The 22,734-nt window shown below is 44.8% G+C and overlaps 1 protein-coding gene across 1 annotated transcript in view; it reads right to left on the minus strand.

The window, feature by feature from the left end:
• BMP7 (bone morphogenetic protein 7) overlaps positions 1–19,013 on the minus strand; it is a 39,978-nt gene extending 20,965 nt beyond the window's left edge. The window contains exons 1-2 of the mRNA XM_041417766.1: positions 18,985–19,013; positions 17,741–18,192 (exon numbers count right to left, since the gene is read on the minus strand). Of these exons, the coding sequence (XP_041273700.1) occupies positions 17,741–18,192; positions 18,985–19,013 (481 nt within the window). The remainder of the gene's footprint in view (positions 1–17,740; positions 18,193–18,984) is intronic.
• Between the last annotated feature and the right edge of the window lie 3,721 nt (positions 19,014–22,734).

Here is a 22,734-nt window from a genome sequence, read left to right on the forward strand (position 1 = left end):
CCTGTCCTGTCCCAGCTCCCCACATGCCCCAGAGCAGCGTGGCAGGAGGACCAGGGACCTCCCAGCACGGCGGGAGGGAGGCCAGGGCCACCCCTTGGGCCTGGGGCTTGTGAAATTGAGCTGTAAATTTTCGGGATGCCAAATTCGAGACCTCTTGATGGGCTTCTAATTAACAGGCATTAAATGTTCCCTCTATAAATTGCACTTATTTGTCTCTAAATTGGTGGATAAAACCATGGCACTTATGAAATATAGGCCTTTTCTCCTTATGTTGCTGAGGTTCAAGAAGGAGGAAACCAATTAGGGGAAGGATCCAGCGGTCTCTGCAGCTGAAAGAGCCTACTGGGCTCAGCAGGACGCCTGATTGAGCAAGAAATGCGAGGTCAGTCCTTATATTTTTCTGAGGAAAAGGGGGACTATAATAAAGATTATTGCAATAATGTCATGCCAGGCCACAGTCTGCGAAGGCACATGTTTCCCTCTTCATTGTGCTTGACAGCAAGAGTTACAGGGGCAGTGGCAGGAAATTTATAATGGCAAGAATTTGGGAATGCAAAGTTCTGTGATTGGTTTTCATCTGTTTCATTCTCTTGGCTTCATGATTTACATGCTGACATTAGGCAGCTAAAGCAGCAGTTACAGAAATAATTGAAGAAATAGTTGAAGAATATAAATTGGGAGTTCTATAAATGGAGTAGAGCAAATGTCCTGGGGTGTGCGATGGGATATATTTTTAAATTTTTTTTAAAGAGTGATAAAAACAGTATTTGGCAGGCCTTTTACATGGAATAGCTGCAGCTCTCCAAGTCATCTAGAAGCTAGTGCAGGTTTTTGGAGAAACCTAAGGAAAAACAAATACAGACGATTTTCTGATCTGTGACATAAGCTTAGCAGAAAAATAGCCTGTGGTTTTTCTACAACTCATTAATGCATCCCATCATGAGGACTTGCTGCCATCCTGCCACTTCTGAAAACACAGCCTGTCCTTGAGCCACAGGCTCAGTACCCCCAGATATTTGGGGGGCTCTGGGCTCATCTGCCCAAGCCCTGCCCTGATACCTTGTCCCCGTGTGCCCTTTGCTGAAGGGGCTGCTCTGAGCCAGGGCAGAGCTCAGCAGGAGGGAACCTGCACCCAGCTGCTCCCTGCTCAGGGACCCATTTTACAGCCAGGTACAGGGAGGAGAAGGTGATAAACTGTTTCTTGCATGGTAAATTCAGCGTATGCCAGGGCAAAGTCCTGCCCCATCCATGGGTGGAGAGCAGAATTAATGCACTAATTTCAAAGAAGATGAAAACCAGGCTCCATAAATCCCTATCCCCAGACTCAGAGGTTGGAAATTCTTTAGTGCTCACTCTGCAAAGTGATCTGGGGTAAGCATTTTTGCTTCGAAAGGGAAAAAAAAAAAAAAAAAAAAAACCCTCTGTAGTTAATATTCTCCCTTTAGCCATCACTTCATTTTTTTAGCTTTCAGCATGGAGCTGGTATTGCCAGCAAGACCACCTAGCCACAAACCCAGCAGGGAGCTTCCAAAATTCTTCTGAACACTGACTCCTTGTTATAAATTGAAAAGTGGTAATAGCAACAGTGCATATCACATCTGTGCCAGGCTTCAGGCCTGGGAAGCAGCAGCCTCCCTACTGCAGAACACAACTTGGAAAGATCCTTTCAGTCCACACATGTATCAGCATTAGCCATTTCTTTGTCAACAAATCCCTTAATACATAGCCTTTCTATCATGTACAGATGTCAAAAAAATAATGGAATACTGTAGTACAAGATTAAACACTTTAATGTCAGCATATGTGTTGCATGACTCTGAACAATGGTATCATTGTGCGTGTGCAAACAGCCGGGCGAGGGAAGATGGGTTTAATTATCTCCCAAACAGCAGCAAGTTCTTCCTGACTAAGTCAAACTTCAGCTAGCAAGGGCTGCTCAGGACAGAAATTGGTGTTTCTCCCTTCCTGGTGTTCCGAAGTTGGTGTTCTTCCAGTGCAGGGGTTAGTGTTGTACCCAGGGCAGGCAGGGATTCAAGCGCGGTGCGGGAGACACCTGCTTCCCCAGGAGCCACGTGCCACCATGGAATGCGCTGTGAGGACCAGAGGATGCTGTGAGTCACCACATCCTCTCGCCCCATGTGTCACCCAGGAGTCCTTCAAGTTAAAATTCCCAAGTATGATCGATGGCAAAGGGGGAAACAGTCACGGGGAAGGAAGGGACAGAGAATCGTGCATGCTGCCGGCTGAATTCAGAGACATTCCCTGCTGGGATTTCTCTGCAGACAATCCAAGGCAATGCTGGATGGTAAAACCATTTCTTTTTAAAGAACGTGCATGAAGTATCTGGGCAGGTTAAGCACAGGTAATCCATTTTCCTTCCCGAGTGTACCCTGATGGGTGCCCGCTCAGGCTGTGGTTTCTCTGCTGAAAGCAGAGTCAGACGAGATGAAAGCTGTTGTGAAAAATTTACACGTGGGACTGCTCTGAGAACACCAAACCCTCCTAATAGTAAACAGACTGATGGTGGTGTGACTCCTGGTGCTGTTTGCTGTGTCTGCATGTGTATCTGGGGAAAGCAAAGTTAAATAAGCAAGGAAGAGTTGTGTTTCTACAGAATACCTTATTCACAGCCCTGTCACGTGAAACACAGCAGCACATGGAGCTGCAATCCATCTGCAGCTGCTGTAATGCACTGAGGGTTGCTGTGGGATTTGAGTAGTGTGAGGGAATGGAGAATTCAGGGAGGGGTGACAGGGAAAAGAAAAAAAATGGGAGTTCATGAAGTTGTTCCTTTTGACAGACTCCCTCTATTTCTACCTTCATCCTCCTGGAATCCACTATAAGGAGATCTCCTGCAGAATCTCCCTCTCCAGGCTCTCAGATCCTGTTTCTCTTCCTCCTTTCACAGCAAAGGGAAAGTGCTGACCTGGGGATTCACCCCACCAGCTCTCCCATTCCCAAAACCTTGTGGGTGGCTGTTTTCCAGAGAGACAAGCTGGGGACTGTAGTGATGCTGCAAATCCTGTGTCCCCCCAGCTGGCCAGCGTTGTGGCCATCACAGATGTCTCGTGCTGGCTCTGGGAGCAGGGTTAACCCAGGCTGGTGTTCACCCCTGTCAGAGCAGGGCTGTTGTGTCTCTGTGTACCTGGAAGAGGGGATGCACGTGGCCAGCAGCTCCAAGCCAGGGGCTCCTGCAGCTCCTGCAGGGACCTGGGTGCACAGGGCAGGCTGGGGTGAGTGCACAGCAGTCTCAGCCCTGCTCCACACCCTGCCCTAGAAATGTCCCTGCAGCCAAACTGAGCAGTGAGCAAAAGGACAGGCAGAAGCTCATCATTGCTGCTGCTTTCTTTTCTCTGTCTGCACAACGTGGAAAGACACAGCCTGAAAGCAGAGGCATGCTGCTGCCTCACACATCCCCAGATCCTCTGGGAGGTATGTGAAGATGCAGGAGTACATTTTTCTTTCCCCCCTTAGAGCAGAGATGATGGCTACATCACACTGCTCACTGACTGTAATTCAGGGGTCAGCAAGGCTGCTTCCCTGGTGCTGTGGAATCAGGGAGCTGCATCTGGCCAGGCCAACTTCCCAGGAAAGCTGTGCCAGCCTGAGGTGTGAATTGCAAGTCACACATTTTGCCAGGGCATCCGAGGGTCATGGAGATAGTGGCAGTCTGGGGAGGATTCCTGATGAGGATCAGGCTGAGGTGGCAGCCACAGCACAGAAAAGGGAGGAGGAGAAAGCAGGAGGGTGATGGGTGTCTCAAGGGGGAAGAGGCTGCAGAGCACAAAGAGGGAGAAAAGTTAAGTGGCAATAAGGTTTATTGAGAAAAATAATCCCCCAGACCAGACTCTTGACAAATGGGGCCCAAGGTGCTTCCTGCAACCTGCTCTGAGACTGAGCAGGTCTCAAAATATCACTGATGCAAAAACCAGCAGCCTGCCCTGAATGTACACACGGAGCAAATGGAAACATCCCCAGGCCCGAGGAAGGAGAGACAGAGCTGAGCAGATCTGGTCAGAAATGAAGTGTATTCAGCCAGGGGAGATAAGAGGCAGTGTGAGAGACTGCTACAGGCAAACCTAAAATGGGGGAAAAAAGCTCACAGGGGAAGGACTTAAAGGAAAATGAGAACCTGCTGGGGGCACAGGCACCTCAATCTGGCATGATCAGAGGACATGCAAATTAAAACTAAATCTTGTTATACTAATTCTTCAATACAATGATTTGATCATGCAGAGATGTAACAGGATCAATTTTTCCCCTTGCATTCCAGTACCTACACTGAGGTAAATAAGTCTTATTTGATTAATTAGCTACTATTCAAAATAAGCAGCCTGAGTCAGTAATTTTGGGAAGGTCACTGCCTGAGCATCTCTGATGTGTTTACACAAAACAGACAGAAATGGCTAAAGGAACCTCTGGTGTCTGGAGAGTGAGCTCCAAATCTTCCCTCCAGGGCCAAAAGGACTTCATGAAACTTTTGTGCTCATAATGTGATACTTTGAAGTTAAGATGCTTATATGTTAATTATCTTCTACAACATGATTTTTTCTAAGCTGCTCTCTGTTTTTTATTACTATTGCAATATCACTATGTAGCATAAAGTTGCTTAAGATAGCAAAAGATTCAACACTTGGAAAACTGATAGAGAAAGGAGGACTGGATTCTGGACTGGTACAGCTGGTTTAAGGTATTTTAGAAGTAAATGAAATCAAATGAGAATTTATAATCCTTCCTGAGGTCTGGATTCCATCAGACTAAACTCATTAGGCATTAAGGTGCAGGTGCAGCTAAATAAAGGATTGTTCTGCTTTTCTTAATGCCATAGATTCACATCTTGAGTTCAAAATAAAAGTCTTTTAAAAGCACATGTATATGTTGTGCATCTACTGGCAACACTTGAAAGGGAAAGCTCAGCTGATGGAATCTTCAAATGCCTCATTTTTGCCAAAAGAATGTGCCCATTTCTGCACCAGCTGTGCTGAGGGACACGAGTGGAGAAGTGACTGGACATTGGCCTCTTAAGGCTTATTCATTTCATTTGCATTAGACTTCCTTTCATCTACTGAACAGCTGCCCAAATAAATAGCATAAATCTAATTAATCCTCCTTTAATATTGTATTGCCACAACAACTCCAGCATCCCCCCAAATGCTCAGGAGTGTGGGCCTACACCTGCACAGGCTGCCTGGGAGGAGCATGGCAGGAGTCGCAGGGAATCCAGCCTTTCTTGTGGTTTACTGGGATAAAAGGAAAATAATTAAAAACCTGTTTCCCAGGTCTGAAGCCATACGACTTGCTGGATTTCTCAGCTGAAATCCCAGATTCTGGTGCTGTTGGGAGAGCAGTTTTTGGGATATTACAAAATAAGCAGCAGATATCAGGCATGAGGCCATCAGATAAGGATCTCAGCCTTTGATTGTGATCAGCAAAATCTCAGCTTGGAATGTACACACTGAGCTGTGCCCCCAGACCACGACCAGCTGGGCCTTTCGAGCTTGTCTGTGCACTGACAAACATCTGCAGCTCTGGGCCAGGAGAGCTGGGAGATTAGGGGACAACAAAATATTGAGGGGAAAGGTCCTGCTGCCCAGAGGGGAAATCCCTGCCAGAGCAGTGCTCTCCTTGCACCCAGGCTGAAGCAGCCACTGCCTCTTTCTCAGGTGTTCTGTATGTGGGAGGTCCAGGGGTATTAACACAGTTTATAATTATTAAACAGAAACAAAGTATTTGGAGGCATGTTTTGGAAAATAACCATTAGAAACTTCAGTTAGTGCTTACAAAGACACTGTGGAGTGCCCTTCCTCATGCAAGTTGACTTCATGACCTAGTTCACATTTTTCTTTGAGATCATCATGTTTCCTCTGTGCTGCCAAGAGAGGCGAGCTCAGGTGGGGCACTGGGTTTGGGACATGGGACCTGGAGAGGAGGTCACTGCCTGGAATGACCCTCCCTCCAGCACCACACACCCTCTCACTGTCCTTTAGCCTGTGATGGGACTCATAGCTCATGCACAGGAGCTTTTTGCTTTCTAGGAACATTTGCTGTGCAACACATTTATTTTATTGAGAAATAGGCAGGCGGCTGTTTGCTCTTTATTAACTCTATACAGCCCTCAGAGCTATGAACATTGAAAACCTGGGGCTAGCTGACATCCACATAGACTCCTGTTTGCAGATGTAAAATGCTAGTGTCTCAGAGTGATGGCAAGTTTGAACTGTTATTTCAGGCATGTCCTCAGGAAGATAAACATGATATATTCACGTGCAGGGCATGGCCACGTGTCTGTCCCCTTTACACTCTAAACGTTGGTGGCCCATGCCCCAGGCATAACGGCATCTGAGGGTGAGGCAAAGATTTATTTGCAGTTTAATTCCCACCCACGATCCCTTTTATACAAGAGGAATTTTCTTTTGGTACAAGATAAGCCCATCAGTGACATCAGCAGCACCTAGCCCTGCATACCATAGCCCTGCTGGATTCCTGACACCGAGCCTCTCACCAGGGCTGGGCCATGCAGGCCTCCTGAGTCAGCCCCTAACAACAGCATTTTCTGTTTTGTTTTGGTTTTTGTGTGTCTTCAAACGCAATTTTGCAATTGCAGTTCTGGGGTAAAAGACCAGCTGTTGAAATCCACCCTGGTGTCCCCGCATGGGCCTGGCATGAATGGAGGGAGCACAGCTCACGTCCCGTTGCGTGCAAGTGGCAAAAATAGCACAGAAGTGAGTGTGTGGGGCCTGTGGAAGCGTCTCTGAAGGAGCAGGAGCACAGAGCACTCTTCTCCAGCTCGCTGTCCTGCCTGCCAGGCTCTGCTCACTTGTTGGGCTGTGCTGGTTGTGGGTTGTCTAATGCTCACTTGGCTACAGCTGCCAGCCCAGGGAAGAGAGACTCTCAGGGTGTCAGACACACTTGGATTTACCTCCCTCCTCTGCAGGATTTTCAGTGAGGCAGCTCTCATCTCACAGCTGTGGATTAATGAGCAAAATGACAGTTACTGTTTGCTGGAGAAAAATTTGGGGTTTGCTTGGATGTGTTTCTGCCTCGTCCCGGAATCTTTTGTGTGTTTCTGTATTCCCTGTGTCAGGCTTTAATGCAGCAGAACTGTCAGAGATTTCTGTGGATATGGGCTCTAATATTCTGGTAATTTGATTACAGTGCATGCCATGGATTGCAGGAACTGTTGTATGCAGAGGTCAAAGTTGTGTCCACACCAGTGAGAGAAGTTTTTACACCACATGTCTGATTTGCTTCTCCTTTTCACCTGTCCCAGGAGACAAATGATTCATCACATAGTGCTGAAATATCTTCATCTCCTGATTTGGGCCAAGATTTAAAAGTAGTTACCCAAAAGTTTCCTCTTGAGCTGAGGGGAAAGATCTGTGATGAATGATTCTTTTTCAGTTCTTCTCTCCTGCACTTTATTACAAGATTATTTGTGTAATTAGGGGGCCCAGTAGTAATGTTGTTAAAATACAAGTGGGCACATTTATTGTTTCCTCCAAAAGGAAACAACCAGTCTCTAGGAGTTCTGGTTTTCCCCTGCCTCAGCTGAACATTTACTGTTTTATGTAGCGAGCAGATTGAGGCTAAAGTTACTTTTTTTTCCCCTCCCTTTTATTTCTTTTTGTTAAAAAGAAAAGAAAAAAAAAATCCCCTCCATTCTCTTAACAAATGCTGAATTTTTTAAGGATATGGTCAGAAAGAGGAACTTAAACTCAGCATAATGTTTATAGTGCCACACAAGCTTCAGGAAAAGTGATGTGCAGCACTCTTTATTAACATCTAAAAAGTTCCTGTGGGATTATAATGACTGCAGAGTAATAAACAAATAAAAGTAGCAAGATTAAATTGTTCAGAATATTTTTAGTGATGGAAAAAGCAATAAGTTTTAACCTTGAGAACCAAGGGAAGAGCAGCTTGTGGGTAGAACAAATACAATTAGGAATGGATTCCCCTTAGTGATGACAGGTTATCATTCATGGCATTACAGATAATTGTCTTATACAAATAAATAGTTAAAATATGGATACAGAAGAACAGTACTCACATGTAAGCACCAGAATTCACCAGAATTTCTAAATTACAGTAATTTTTAACCTTCTGTTTAAATGACAGACCTGAATTTGCTTTCCCTTGTGGTGCCAAAGGACTCAGTACAGGCAGTGGGTGCTCCAGGCACCGACACAGAAACACAACCAGCCCCATCCCCAGTCCTCAGCCAGGAAGAAACCCTTCTCTCCATCAGAACTAAAACTCCCAGCTCCTAATACTGCATTATTTTATGAGCATTTTTTAGTACTTCTCCCAGAGCTCTTCTGGTCTCTTTTAAAATGTTTTACAGCCACTGAGCTGTGGGAAGAACAATTGGTGAAGCCGAGGGGGCCCCCCCAGTGCCAAGGCAGTGGCCAAAGGCAGGATTTGCCCAGGGGCTGCAGGGCCAGAGGCTGATTTACAGCCCCCAGGCTGGGCACAGGACAGCGTGCCAGCTCCTCGGGGGGTGGCAGGGCTGGTGACTTCACCGCCAGGGTGGCCTGGGGCCAGGCTGCTGCAGCTGAGTGGGGAGCTGGGGTGGCACCAGTGGGGCTGTGGTGACATCAGTGGGGCTGGGGTGACACCAGTGGGGCTGGGGTGACATCAGTGGGGCTGGGGTGACACCAGTGGGGCTGGGGTGACATCAGTGGGGCTGGGGTGACACCAGTGGGGCTGTGAGGAGCTGGGGTGACACCAGTGGGGCTGGGGTGACACCAGTGGGGCTGTGAGGAGCTGTGATTCAGCCCAGCATTGCCCAGCACGGGGAGAGGCTGTGGCAGCAGCACAGGAACTCTGCTTTCCTTTGAGAAGCTCTGGTGTGCAGCAGGAAAACCTTCCAGGGCGATGCTCTGCTGATTATCAGCTCATCTGCTGCTGCCCCAGCACTGAGAGCTCCTGCTCGCTTTAATTATTGCTTAGGGGGAAGCTGCCTTCCCTCTGCCCTCCTTTTCCTTGTTTTTTTTTTTTTGTTTGTTTTTGGTTTTGTTTTTTTTTTTTAAGGAAGGTAGCTTTTAAGAGCTTGCCATGAAGATCTAAGTTAAGGGATTTTCTCTACTACAAAGCCTGCATAGTTTCCCAGGCCAGGTGGACCCGATAGCACTGACTGCATGCTGAAAAATCTCATCCCCACCCTTCAGGCACTTTAATTGTAAGCCTTTCCAGATACACTGGATAAACACTGTCAAAACGAACCTGAAAGGGTTGTTGTTGTTGGTTTAGCCCTTAAATAATTATGAGTTTGTCTGTCTAATTACAACATAATCTTGTTTAAACTTGGATGGCTATTTGCAGTATCTCTTAAATGAGGTGGAAGCAGAAACACTGGGGGGGGAGGGAGGAAAAAAGAAAATTCACAGTTCTTCCACTTTAAGAGAAGGAAAAAAGGAGTTTTTACTCCTGTAAAATTTAAATCAACCTGACAACAAAATACTCTAACTTGGAAGCTACTGTGGTAGGATAAGATGATAAAGAATAGTGTGGAACCTCCGAAATGCAACAGAAACTTAATCCTCCATGCATAATATTTTTCAAACTGCTTAGAAATAGTTTAAGGTAATTTACGGGAAGACTTGAGTGACAAAGCACATTACTTGAAGTGCCTTTCCTTCACTAGGCACTTTCTAAATTCTTTCTCTTTCATTTCTTTACTCTCAGGAGACTTTTAAATCCAGTGAACCAAAACAACACTTTGTTTGTTGGTATAGCACGGGGCTGGCACCGATGGCAGACACTGCACCTGTTCCAATAAACTGGGGAAATGCAGAGATAAACCATAGCACTCATTAAGGGGAATCTACTGAAACATGAACAATCTGTATTTTGAATATCTTCCAGGAATAAAAGGAGAAATACATAAACAGACTTTGTTTTTACCGTTATCAGTTTAAAATAAACTTTGTTTAAAGGGAGCTTCACATTTGGTTTATGTACAAAGGCAGACATACCACTAAAGAAGTTATGATAATGCTTGATTTTCTTTAAGAAAGGCAAATTATTTTATCTAGCTGCTACTATTCTGCTAAAGAAAAATTAACTGTTGGCAGTTAAACTAAAATCAGTTAATTCCCCTGTTCCTTAGCAGTGGCAGCTTTTTTTGCTTTTGCATTTTCTCACGTTGAGTAATATCACCTTCTGACAATCTACTTCAGAGGAACAACATAAACTAAAGTCCATCTGCTCATCTATTAATAAATAACTAAAATTATTGGGGGATGTGGGGGGAAATTGTTTGGATTGTTAGCAACAAAGTTCTCTGCAAAACAGCTTTTTGCTGGGCACAAGGAATATGCTGTGTAATATCTGACAGTTTATTAAAACATTCTAAATAAGAAGAAACATTAAGTAACAGTTTCTCAAAGGATAAATTTCTTCAAACTTTTGCCTTGATCACCAGAGCTTGTGCTGTTCAACATGCCATACATCTCCCTCAATTTCTCTCTCTCACACACACAGCATTAAATACAAAATGTCATGAAAATTCCTAAGTATCATTTAATGTTGGCAGCCCTGCACTGTAAAGCCATTTATATGAAACTGTGGTTGGCAGCTCTCACTCTTCCATGGGAACAAATTAACATTGGCATTCCAAACACAGGAAAGTAAGGAAATTAGAAACACAGTTTATATTTGGCCAGTGCTTTGAAATACTGTACCATGCTACTGATGTCAATTAATGAAAAGCAGAATTTTGCGGAGAGGGTCTGGTTTTGAAACACATTAACACACGTTAAACATGTTTGCACAGGAACTGGATTGTAAGCATCTTGGTTCCAAAACAATAAAGCAATTACTCTAAAACTTGTAGTCTCAAAGTTGCCATTGATTCAGTCCACTCAGCCTGGATCACTGAAGGATTTTCACAGACTCTGAGATGTAGATGGCACAAATGTTTAAAAAAGGGGTAAGGCACAGTGTGGTGGGGATTACACCCACGATGGCTTCTCTGTTACCTGCTGTAAATCAGGTATATTTATGTATAAATAATGGAATTGTAGAACATACACCCAAATACGGGGCAGGGCTCAGCAAACTTTGTGGTCCTCATCAACGAAACAAGGATTTCCAAAAGGGCTTTTTTAATTAGAATCAGTTCCATCTTTGCTACCTGCAACCTCTTTTGTGGCAAAGATTTTTACTGACAAAATCTTCAACACCAAAAAAATCTAGATGGCAGTTTATCTCCTGGCACAATTCCACTAACTTCAGTGGAATTACTCCAGCACGGAATTTGGCCCCGCAGCCTTTACAAGGCGCTGTTTATTTGTACTGTGATTCAGATATTTTGATACCAGGAATCTTTCAGCACTGAAGTTTCTCCATATGAAATATGTCTTGTATTAAGAAATATCAGTTTCACATTTTTGTCAAACATTATTTGCTAAATTCTGTTTGTTGCAAGGATGGGAATTCAGCTGTAGTTCAACAACATGGATCGGGCTAATAATAATGATAAGCAGTGACTAATAGGAGCTGGTTCATGTTTTGATTGTTTGCAGCAAAGGAAACTACCCTCAGAAACAATTTCAAGATTAGGAGAGAAAACTCTGTGAAGCTCAAGCAGAAACTACTGCATGCTCATTATTTCAACACAGGGGCACTTCTTTGGCCCAATTCTGCTCTCAGTGGTGCTCATGCAAATCAAGAGGGAGTTTATGGGAATTACTTTGGACGTAGAGTTGTATAAATGAGACCACAGGGCCAGCTTCAGTAGAAATTTGACAATTTACACCAATGAAGACCTAGCCAAGAATTTTCTCTTGGGTTTCCATTTTTCCAAACTTAAGCATGTGCAGAACTTTATCCATGTGATTAGTCCTTGTGTGTAGTCTCGTTTATTTCAAACAGTTGAGCAGGAAAATCTTCATCCTGAAACTAATTTAAACAGCTCTCTCATTTCTTGAGAAGTTTCTTCCATTTAGAGAAGTAATATACATATATAAAATAGCATATTTTATTCATATATAGTAATGGTATATATTTTTGATATATATATATGTAGTTAATTCATAAAAGTACTTTGATGTAGGCCCTAGAGAGGAGGACTGGAAAGGGTTTAAAATATCCTGGTCTCTTAATGCTGTATATCAACAGGTAGTCTCCTTATCTGGCCTGCTATCAAAATTTGCTTACTTGTGTTCTTGCTCAGATGACTTCATCCATCATTGCAACTTCTCACTGGTATTCATCCAGTTAGGACAATTTAGAGGCATAAAACTAAATGTGTTATCATTTTAACCACAAATTAACAGTTTCCACATAAATATTAGCATTTCCTCACTTGGTTCAAGGATAGCAGCCCTAATGGCACTAACCGTATATTTGATTTAAACTAATTAAAAACAGGGGCTCTTGCAATTTAATATATTGATTTTACCAGTGGGACTTAAATCTTTTATAATAAGTGTACACAGCTGCAGCACTCACCCACCGCCACTCTCAAACCTAATCCCTGCATTCCTCCTGACAATAACATGACAGGATCCACACATCCCAGTATTAGCCTTAACCCCAGTGACACTGCCAGAATGTATTAAACTAAAACATCACAGTGTCCTATTTAAAAGGAGCCTGTCAACGGCTCTGACTGGGCTTTAATAGTTATAATCTTTTTTTTAATTAATGTTTCCAACCACTTGTGTAACCTTCTCTCACACGTCTCTCCCCGCCGACCCGAAAATGTGTTTCAGGCTTATTTCCAGGGAATGCAGTGCCTGGTTTTGTGCTGCCTGTCCAGAGGCCATTAAAGCTCCTTTGCAGGGGGAGTGCTGGGACACACACAGAGACACAGGCATGGCACAACTGGGGGCACTGGGAGCAGGTCCTGCACGCTCCACTGGTGCCCAGCTCCTGTTTCCAGCATCACAAGACCTGGCCATCAAGGCTTGTCTCCTTCAAAGCCCTTTAAGGGCTGTTGTGTTTTGGTTTCTAAAGTGCAGCTCACAGAGGGGGATTCACCCCCCCAGGACAGCCTGTGTGGGAACAGAGAAAAGACCCTGCTCTGGGGGCGGGTCAATTTTAACATTTGGAATTTAATTTCAGACCTGGGGACAATTTCCAGGTCCTTTTTCCTTGCATAAGGACATCTGTCCTTGGCTGCTCCTTTCTCTGCTACCAGCACACCCCCGTGGCAGAGGTAAATAGTTCCTGTCCTGCTCTGTTCTCTTACATCTGGAAATTAGAAAATAATTAAATTCTCTCTGGGGTGGGTCTGCACATTCAGGGAATACCTGCTGGTCACTTGCTGCATGGTCCTTCATACCCTGACTTGGCTGCGAGCTTTCTGCCTTAGCCAGTGTTACACCACCTAGGGCTGCACATATCCACGCTGCCCAAAACAATTATGGGATGTACCTGTCCAGGCTTGAGAGCTTTTAACAGCGTTAGGTGGAAGAGAAGGAAAAAGAGCCGAGGGCTTGGCCTAATGTATGGACACACCATGTGATCGGGACCAGGCATCCAGGGCTAACTTTTAATCTGCTTTGTTTCAAGTGGGAAATATGTGAAGATCAAATAAGTTCAAATCCAGGTCAAATATCCTTGAAAATCTTTGATTTATACAAGCAGGAAAATGAGGTTTAAAAGAAGTGATTATGAAAGGGTTACTAAAAACACAGCTGTACTCGTACTCTTATATCTGAGGCTCTCCAAAGAAAAACTGTGTGACATCTATATTAACCTTTGGCTGTACACCAATGAAGGCCTGTAGTGAGCTGGAATGCAAGGCAGCCCCTTCCAAATTTTAACACAAGCCAGGTTACAGCTGCAAATGCCTGCAGCCCGTGCTCACTTTATAAAGTATTCCCCGAAGGAAATTTTTTAACTGTTATAGAATCTTTTTCTAATACCCTACAGTGTTAAAGCCTGTTATTAAAGGGGAAAGAGATGGTTCTCTATGCCAAACACTTGTCAACAAAAAGGATAGCCAGATGGTATGAAATAAAAGGAAACTTGGGGGCTCTTCAGCTTCTTGATTTATATTAACAAAAGCCACTTTCAAGTGCTCCTTCCAAGAATGACTAATTCCCCCCCCCACTTCTTTTTTGCCAGGATTAAACAACGTTGTTCATTTTATAATCAACCACGAGACAAATTAACAAATTGCGTATCACTTGTGCCGACTCTTTTAAAAATATTCTAAGCAAGTCTGTTTACCAAGGCAAGTTTACCAGCATAAGGACAACGCAATTATTTTTAGAAGAGAAGGCCTAAGTCATCTAGAGGATGTTTACTCCTCAGCTGCTGTTTATAAACTTGAAATTAAACTTGTGCAGAAAATGCTTTGCATTTTTTCAGTTCCTAAAATGGATCAGTTTGTAAACTGTATTGGACAGGATCTGAAATTAAATTCCAAATGCTAAAATTACAGTAATAAATTTTACAAAATTAGCCAGTAATTAACTGGCTAACTTAGTCAGACCACTGTGGCTAAATTCTCTTTTAATTTACAAATAACTTCATTCTTGACACAACTCCATTCCCCATTCATCTTAGCACAGGTGTAAGCTAAGACAAAATGTAGCCTGTAAATTAACTGGTTATAAATCTAAATCTAATTAGTTGTCAGGATTTTACAGTAAGTAAAACTTTGCTTAGTACAAAGCTCCCTAAAACGGAGCACCTGTATTCTGGTTCCTCCCTACCAATACCCAGCATAAATTTTCTGCACTAAATATAAACAGTATCTCCATAGAAATCAATGTGTGTGGGGTTTGTTGTTGGGATTTTTACTGTGTAGCCCAGTAAATCTTGCAATGTAGTTTTTAAAAAAATACTATTCCCTCTAAAATTGTACAACTAGATGGATGAAGAATGTGAATAAGGCAAAAAAAAGTGCTTTTGTAGATTAGCATTTGGAAGCCTGGAATTACCGTTTTTTATTGACTGAAATTTCAAAGTATTATTTCTTTACTCGCTTTTACTTCCTCCATTCTAAAATGAAACTTTATTATGCTGTGACACTTCCTCATTGTGATGGCTCTGGTATAGTAATAAAAGCCTACCTGTGAAATGCAATGCTCACAGAGTATCTCTTACAAAAGTAGGACACAGTTTACTACAGTCTGCATTTAGGAATTCAGCTCTGCTTTAAAAGGGATCATTGTAGAAAGTCTCCACAAAAATTCAGTTCTACAATAGATCTTCTAATTTTCCCTGAATGTCATAGAAAACTGTACGTCTCAAAGCAGGTGTTGTGTTTGATTATATATGGAGTGAGTGGCTGCTCTAATTCATTAAAACCTCCATAAACAAGCCTGCCTTTGTCCTATCAAGATGAAAGAGCAATGACTATAATGGGATGAAAGGTGTGCACAGCGATGAAGAAAGCTATTATAGATCTCTGTCCTTTTTAAACTCGTCCTGGCATGCACTGTTGACAAGGGAACAAAACAGCACAGATAAACCTCCAAAAAGTGCCTTGCTGGTCGTAATTCCACCTGTCCTTAAAACTACTTTTAGTGGTTTTGTAGCTTTGCTTGTGCTTTTAGTAGCTTTGCTTGTGCTCTTACTACTCCCTGACCATGCTGACAGCAATTAAATAAAATAATCATTTAGGAGTTTGCAGAAAGAACACTCTTGCATTTCTAAGCTAACAAAAAACCCTGGTGGGTTGAAATGAATGAATAAATCCACTGCAGGCACCAAAATGCACCAGGGTGTCAATTATGGGGGGGTTATGGCTTATACAGGTGAAACCTGCTCCATACAAAGCTCTCACATAGACACAGACATATCCAAAATGTAACTTTTATTTCACATTTATGGATCGATTCCATTCCTTTGTATTCAAACCCATCAGTGGCCTAAATATTAATTCTTTCTTATAACTCTTACATGAGCTGACAAGGAGACTCTTCCTTACATTGGCACTGTGTGACGGGAGCGCTGCAGTTTCACTGATGATTCAGTAAATTACTACACCTGAGGAGCAGAGCTAAACTCCCTCCCATTATGTACTTACATGTTTCATAAGGTTCTTTCCTCTCTACTGAAATGGAAAGCAAAGAGTGAATTTCGCTATTGTTATTTGAACATCTTTTGTCTTCTGCTCAGGACTCTCCTTGCACTCGGTGTAGGACCCAAGAACCACGGAGAACAGTGTTAGCAAGGTCACCCTTATCTTTAAAGTCAAATATTTGACTGCTATTGGTACTTTTGACTGCTCAAATATTTGATTTTAAATGTATCATTGCTCATCGGCTTAAGCATCCAGCAGTGACTAGACAAACACTGTAATTCCGAATGGAAAGCACCAGCCCTCACAGAGCACAGCCCCCGGGCCAGATGTAATTCCGAGCTTCCCACTGTGAAGCTTATGGCAGTTAATAAGGAGGCGCAGCTCATGCAAACTAGAGCTCTCCCACAGCGTCCCGTGGCTCCTTATCATGCAAGAATTGTGCCGGGATGGCTACCGTGTCTAATAATTATTAACGTGTGTCACAGAGCCTTTACAGCTGCTGAGCTTTTTTCAAGTTAGTTAAAGTGCTGGGATTAGAGAGGTGGTGGTTTAGGTGGTGATTTCATCTTTGCTGCTTCTGAAGTTCCAGACAGTGGAAGTGTCCAGAACAGGGACATCCATAAAGGTGTTAATGGATTTATTGGAGATCTCGGGGATCTGTAATTCCTGGCAGGTTATGTGCCAGAGGTGTGCTCCTCTTGCACTTTGCGTTTCCCTTTGTTTGGGACAAAGTCTGAGCTGATCTTGTTTTGGAAATACAATTCAGGTTCTGCCGTGAACTTGCAGGCACCCAATCTGTACGCGTGTGGTTTGAGAGCCGCACATGATGAGGTCTAAAAACGGATAGAGCGAGCCAGGTCTATAATTATACATTTAAAATAGAATGTGCACCCTGACAATGTTTCACTCAAATCCGGCCCAGTCAGTCCACACGGGTGTGCAATCTACAGCGAGCAAATAGAAATCAGATTGGGCCGTGGCATCCAATTAGAGAGGCCTAGTGAGCCGCATACAAAGCGTGCCAGCTCTCGTATCGTTTGCATAAACCCATCCACATGTGCTTGTGGAAAGAGGCGAGTTAGCGGCATAAACCGGGGTCAACAGGAAAAGCTGCAGGAGTAAATAAGGATTTACTGTGGAATCCCTCCCAAGCCATTAGGAAAACATGTGCGAGCAGCTCAGCCCCTCCGGCCGAGGGAGCGCGGCGCTGGGATGCCGCAGGGAACCGTCCCAGCCATCCGTCCCCGCGGCCCCGGTGGCTCCGCATCCCGCAGGAGCCGCAGCCCGGCACCGGGAGCTGTGCGGGACCCGTGCCCTGCTCCTGCCGGGGTTTGGCGTCTTCCTCGGCGGTGTGGGATGTGGAGCAGACCTGCTAATCGTCCTGTTTAACTCCTACCTGCAAATCCCACTTCTGACGCGCAGCAACTATCAAAGGGAGCAGACGACAAAGACCTCAGCGTGGAGCGTGGGGAGAGCTCGTGGCTGTCCAAATGCTGTGAGGGGAACTCAGAGCCCTCTCCCCGTCGATGCCACTCAGTTACCGCCTGGCAAAGCAGCCGAGGGCCGCTACCTGCCCTTCCTTGCCCAGGTGGGCTGTCAGCCACCTGACCCGCTGGGAAACAGCTCCCAGCCGGGGCCACCTGCGCCACCAGCCCCTGTCCTCCCGTCGGTGGCCAGGTCCCCGCTCCAGCCTCTCCCTGGCACGGTTCCATGCCCGGTTGCCCCGGACCCAGCCCCGCCGAGAGCGGCACTCACCCAAATTGACGAAGCTCATGACCATGTCAGCTTCGGTGAGGAAGTTGCTGTCCTGCAGGCTGGCCAGAGGCGGCCCCTGGGTGCTGAAGATGGGCTTGTAGGGGTAAGAGAAGCCCTCGCCGTCCTCGGCGGCGGCCCCCGCCGCCCCCTCCTCCACGGACATGGCATTGTAAAGGTCCAGCATGAACATGGGGGCCGAGTTGTGCTTGCCGTGGAGGTGCGGCCGCGGGCGGTGCGGCAGGCCGAGGATGGAGAGGATCTCCCGCTGCATCTCGCGGCGCTCGGGGCCGCGCAGCCGCCGGTGGATGAAGCTGGAGTGCACCTCGTTGTCCACCGTGAAGTCGGCGAGCACGCAGCGCAGCCAGAGGGCGGGCGCGGCGGCGCCCAGCACCAGCAGCCAGGAGGCGGGCTGCCCGCGCCCCGCCACCGGCATCGCGGCGCGGCGGCGGCGGCTGCGTCAGCGGCACCGGCCCATGGACGGGGCGGCGGCGGCGGCGGCCCGAGGCGCTTTCCCCGGCAGCGGGAGCGGAGCGCTCTGCCCGCGTCCCGCACGCCGCGGCGGAGCCGTGTGAGCGGCGCGGCTCGGCGGGGAGCGGCGGGAGGGTGTCTCTGGTGGGAGGAGCAGGCAGCTGAACCCAAGCGCTCTCTCTCGCTCGCCCGCTGCAAGCCGCTCGGGAGAGAAAATCCCTGGAACTGCCTCGAGGAGGGACGTCTGCTCAGGTTGCTTTTCAGGATGTTTGTGGAGGCTGCGGGCTCGGCGAGAGGCTGAGCCGGTCCCCAGCGCCTAAATTGCCGTGAACGTCATTAAGGAGAAGACAGCCCAGGAGAGAGGGCGGTTTATGTATAAGGAAGGGGCCCAAACTCCCACAGACATTATAGATGCGAGTACATCGGCTGTCTGCACAAGCACGAGTACACGCTTCTTTTTCCTGCCTGCTCTTTTCTCTTTTTCTTTAAGAAGTTCGGATTAGAAGAGACTTCCCGTGACAAAACAAACTCCATTAAATAATTTAAAACGTGATGATTATAAATTCACCTACATAGACACGAATGTGTGTCTCTGTGCACAGAGCCCCGGCTCACTTTTTCCAGCTGGCAGTGGGGAGAGTTAATGGAGAAGCGTTAGAAATCCGAAGGGGGAGATATTCTCTATGAATGGTAAAACCGGGAACATTCACTTGAAATGAAACTATCAACCTGTGCACACGGGTGGTTAATGCCATTCCATTACCCCACACCCTTGCCTTCCCTTCTCCTTCTGCTCCTGGTACATGCCATTTTTGGGATATTGCCTTGAAACAGATTGTCAGCTTCTTAAAGCAATGACTTTTTTTAACTCAGTGGATGCAACATCTACAGTAAAGCAGCTCCAGTCCCAATTAGCCCAGGTAGCTGTCTGCTACAACAGTAATTAATAATAATAGTAATATCAGATGACAGATGTAAACTAATGCTTTCCAAATCTTACTTGGAAAGAAGGGGAAGCCAGGATGGTGTATGTGGGTCACTGAATCAAGCCTGAGGTAACCCCAGAAATCATATATATATACATTAAGTTTTTGCTGACATTAATTCCTTGGGCAAAGGAGAGAGAAGAGGGGTGGAGACTAAAGCAGGTCATTGGTTTTGAGGGTGTTTTTGATAGATTGTTCTGTTATATTTTCAGACAAGCAACATCTGGTAGTATCCAGCACCAGATCCTGCAACTCCTTTGGAAACTAATATTCAGCACTTCTTTTAGTTCTTTATGTTTCAAATCTTGGTGTGAACAGCAGGTAGCCAGTCAAAAAACTACACGGGAATCATGATGAATGATAGAGTGTGTTTGTATGCATGCATGTGCCCCTCTTAATAACAGGGAAACTGAGGCATCACATAGAAATTACTCACTCATGGCACTATTGAAATAGAGGTGGAACCAGCACTAAACCCTCAGTTCAGACCTAACATATGTTTAGGAATGGCTCAAGCTCTGGCAGGATGGAGGGGGCAGAGAGGTTGTGGAGCTGCATCCACCTTAGGTAACAAGAAAGCACTTGCCACACTCACTGGTGCTGCTCAGAAATCCCCCCTGTAGCTGCATTCCCAGTGCTCCCCACGGATGGAAACACCAGCACCCAGCAGCTGGATTTTGGCTGCCCAGTTCAGATCAAACTCTCCAGCATCTTTTGTACTTCCTGATGAGCAGCACTAACCTGCTCTTCACCACGCATGAATTTGCCTAAATTTCTTCCTTGCCGAGGGTGTGGTTTCTAGATCAATTTAAGCTGATTTAAAGCCAGGCTCCCCCTGAGAAAGATTTTTGTTTTCTCATCCCACCCCAGCCCGGACCTTCAGCTGTGCAACCCCACCCCTCTGCAATGCTGGTACCAACACTTACACACAGGTCAGAAAGCTGATTCTGTTTTTAAAATAATTTCTTTTTAACCCATTTGTGGATTTGCTTTTGCTGAAGTAATATTCTGCTGGATCAGCCTCTTGTTCTGACTGACTCCGTGTTGTGGTGGAAGCAGGGAGGCCACAGGAATGCACAGCTGGGGGCAAGGAGAGGATGTCTGGGTCAGGCTGCTGTAGGGAGATGATTTGGGATCTCTCTGCTCTCCCTTTCAGCTGCAGACAACTTGATTTCTCTTCCTTTTTTGTTCCTTGTAGACTGTTTTTCCAGAGTTGTGAGTGTTGGCTTTTCATCAAGCAGCAGTAGGACAAGGAGCCTTGCCTTTGGCATGGATATGAGATGAAAAAGTCTGCAAGGATGGAACAGTGGGCTGGAGAGCAGGTGTCTCTGCTGCCTAAATTACTTGTACTGGAATTGCTTGTAACTCTCATTTAAAAACTGACTAAACTTCAGGTCGGTGTTGTGCTCTGAAAGAAAGAAAAGGAAAAGTGTGGGAGGTTTCTCTGCTCACTTGTTAACACCTTAGGTAACTGCTCTTGGAGCTGTAGGTGTCACTGGAGAAAGAGCAGAGAACAAAAACTTGAAAACTCTTGGTTTGACAAATTTCTTGAAAAAGTGATGTTTGAAACTATTTCCTTCTTGTTTTATCTATGTGGTCTGGTTTAGGCCAAATTTAGCTATATTCTGATTAAATGCAGGATATGCTCTTAAAAGAGGGGCAATGTTGCAACTGTATCCTGTGCTTTTATAGCAACAGTTGGGAAAGTTTTGTACAGTATTTTCTATGATCCTGCTGCACGTGTACATCTTTTAATAAATGCATGATAGTTTGCAATGGGGGTACTTTAAAAAGCATAACAAAACCATGCCAGCAGCATGGGATGAGAAAGTGAGTTTGTTAAAGGGTAACTTTTTGATGTGAAGTCCCCAGCTCTTGCTTTGGGACACAAAGGGCAGCATTTATTCTGCTGGATACAATAAAGGATGATGCAGCTCAAACTGCAGTGGTTCAGCCCTCAGATCTGAGCTTGAATTTCAAATACCTTTCAAACAGAAAGGCAATCCAGTTTGTACCTTTTTTCATGGACAACGTCTTTCTCTTCCCTCCTTTCCTGCCTGCTGTGTAAACCCTATCCTGCTTCCTGTAGGATCAGTTCCACACAGGTTGCTGAAATATTGGCACCTTCATGTCACTGTCTTTTTCCTCCTCCTTCCTGGATCAGTTAAGGAACCAGTTTTTCCTCTTAGCCTTCTCTGCTTCTTTTGTGTAGCCTCCTCTTCTTGAGAAGGAAAACTAAATGCTTGTGATGAAGTAATCCCTGTTTGGTGGCACTTGCTGCTTCAGATAATGTCTATAAAAACAGACTTCCAATGTTTCTGGGGTTCTGCACAAGCTACATTACCAATGTAATGGGTAATTGAGTAACTTTTTGATCTCTGTGAGCTTTGTGTGCACGCTCTTACCTGAGTTTAGTACCAACTGCTGCCATTTTCTATAAAAACAGACTTCCAGTGTTTCTGGTGTTCTGCACAAGCTACATTACCAACTGAGTAACTTTTTGATCTCTGTGAGCTTTGTGTGCACGCTCTTACCTGAGTTTAGTACCAACTGCTGCCATTTTTTTGCGTGGAAGACAGAATATTTGAAAGTGTGTATTTAGGAGATAAATTAAGGGGCTGATTTAAAAACATGAAATGCACAAAAACGTGCACATTTGTGCTTGGTGAATTTGTCATCCTCATGAACCCATGTGAGGCATATGCCAGGGGCAGAATTTGGCTATTTGCATTCAGTTTTACCCAACGGGCAGTAAAAAGTGTGGGTTCCGCTCAGAAATTCATTTAATGACTTTTCAAAAATTAGACACAAAGCATTTTGTCCTCTTTTCTGCTGATTCAGTCTCAAGCTCCTTGTCTTCCTACTTTGATGTCCTCTTTTTAACTTTAACCATGGTTCTTTTCCATTCTGTTTTGCATCTTCTCTCATTTGTCTTGAACAAAGTGCAACTCCTAAATTATAGCAAACTTTTTTCTCCTTCCAAATAGCCCCACTAAACTACCATGTGTTTGGGGAACTTTGAACTGCTTGTCTATGCCCTTTGCATGAAAAACATTTATACAGCAAAAATAATAGCACTATTATTTGTATAATAATGCATAATTAGCTCACGTATTTTTTTACGTTGTGTTGGATCATTCTTATCAAAGGTTTCTAATCATCTCTCCAGCATTATTTCTGAGAACATATTCACCAACATGGAGTTAATCACATTATGGATAAAGCCATTATATTAGCTCTAATCCAGGAATTTGAACAGATTTGGGTTGAGCTGTGCTCTGTTGGACAATGCTGATCACGTTATAAAAATTAAGTGTTGATTCTCAATGCTACTGATCAGAGGAGAGTCAGAAATGAAATCTGTGTCTTGGGCTGTGAAAAAAGCATTATGGCTTCTGAGGATGCCAGTGAAAGCTAAAATAGAATTTTGGGATTTATGAAATGGGGCTATGGCACTGAATTTAATGTTCATCAGCTGGGAAAGATGGACATAGTTCAGTCCTTCACAGTTCAGCCCTTCACTTCCTAAAACTGGATCAC

This window comes from Onychostruthus taczanowskii, unplaced genomic scaffold, assembly GCF_017590055.1.
Source record: "Onychostruthus taczanowskii isolate IOZ18803 unplaced genomic scaffold, ASM1759005v1 scaffold57, whole genome shotgun sequence".
NCBI classification, from domain to species: domain Eukaryota; kingdom Metazoa; phylum Chordata; class Aves; order Passeriformes; family Passeridae; genus Onychostruthus; species Onychostruthus taczanowskii.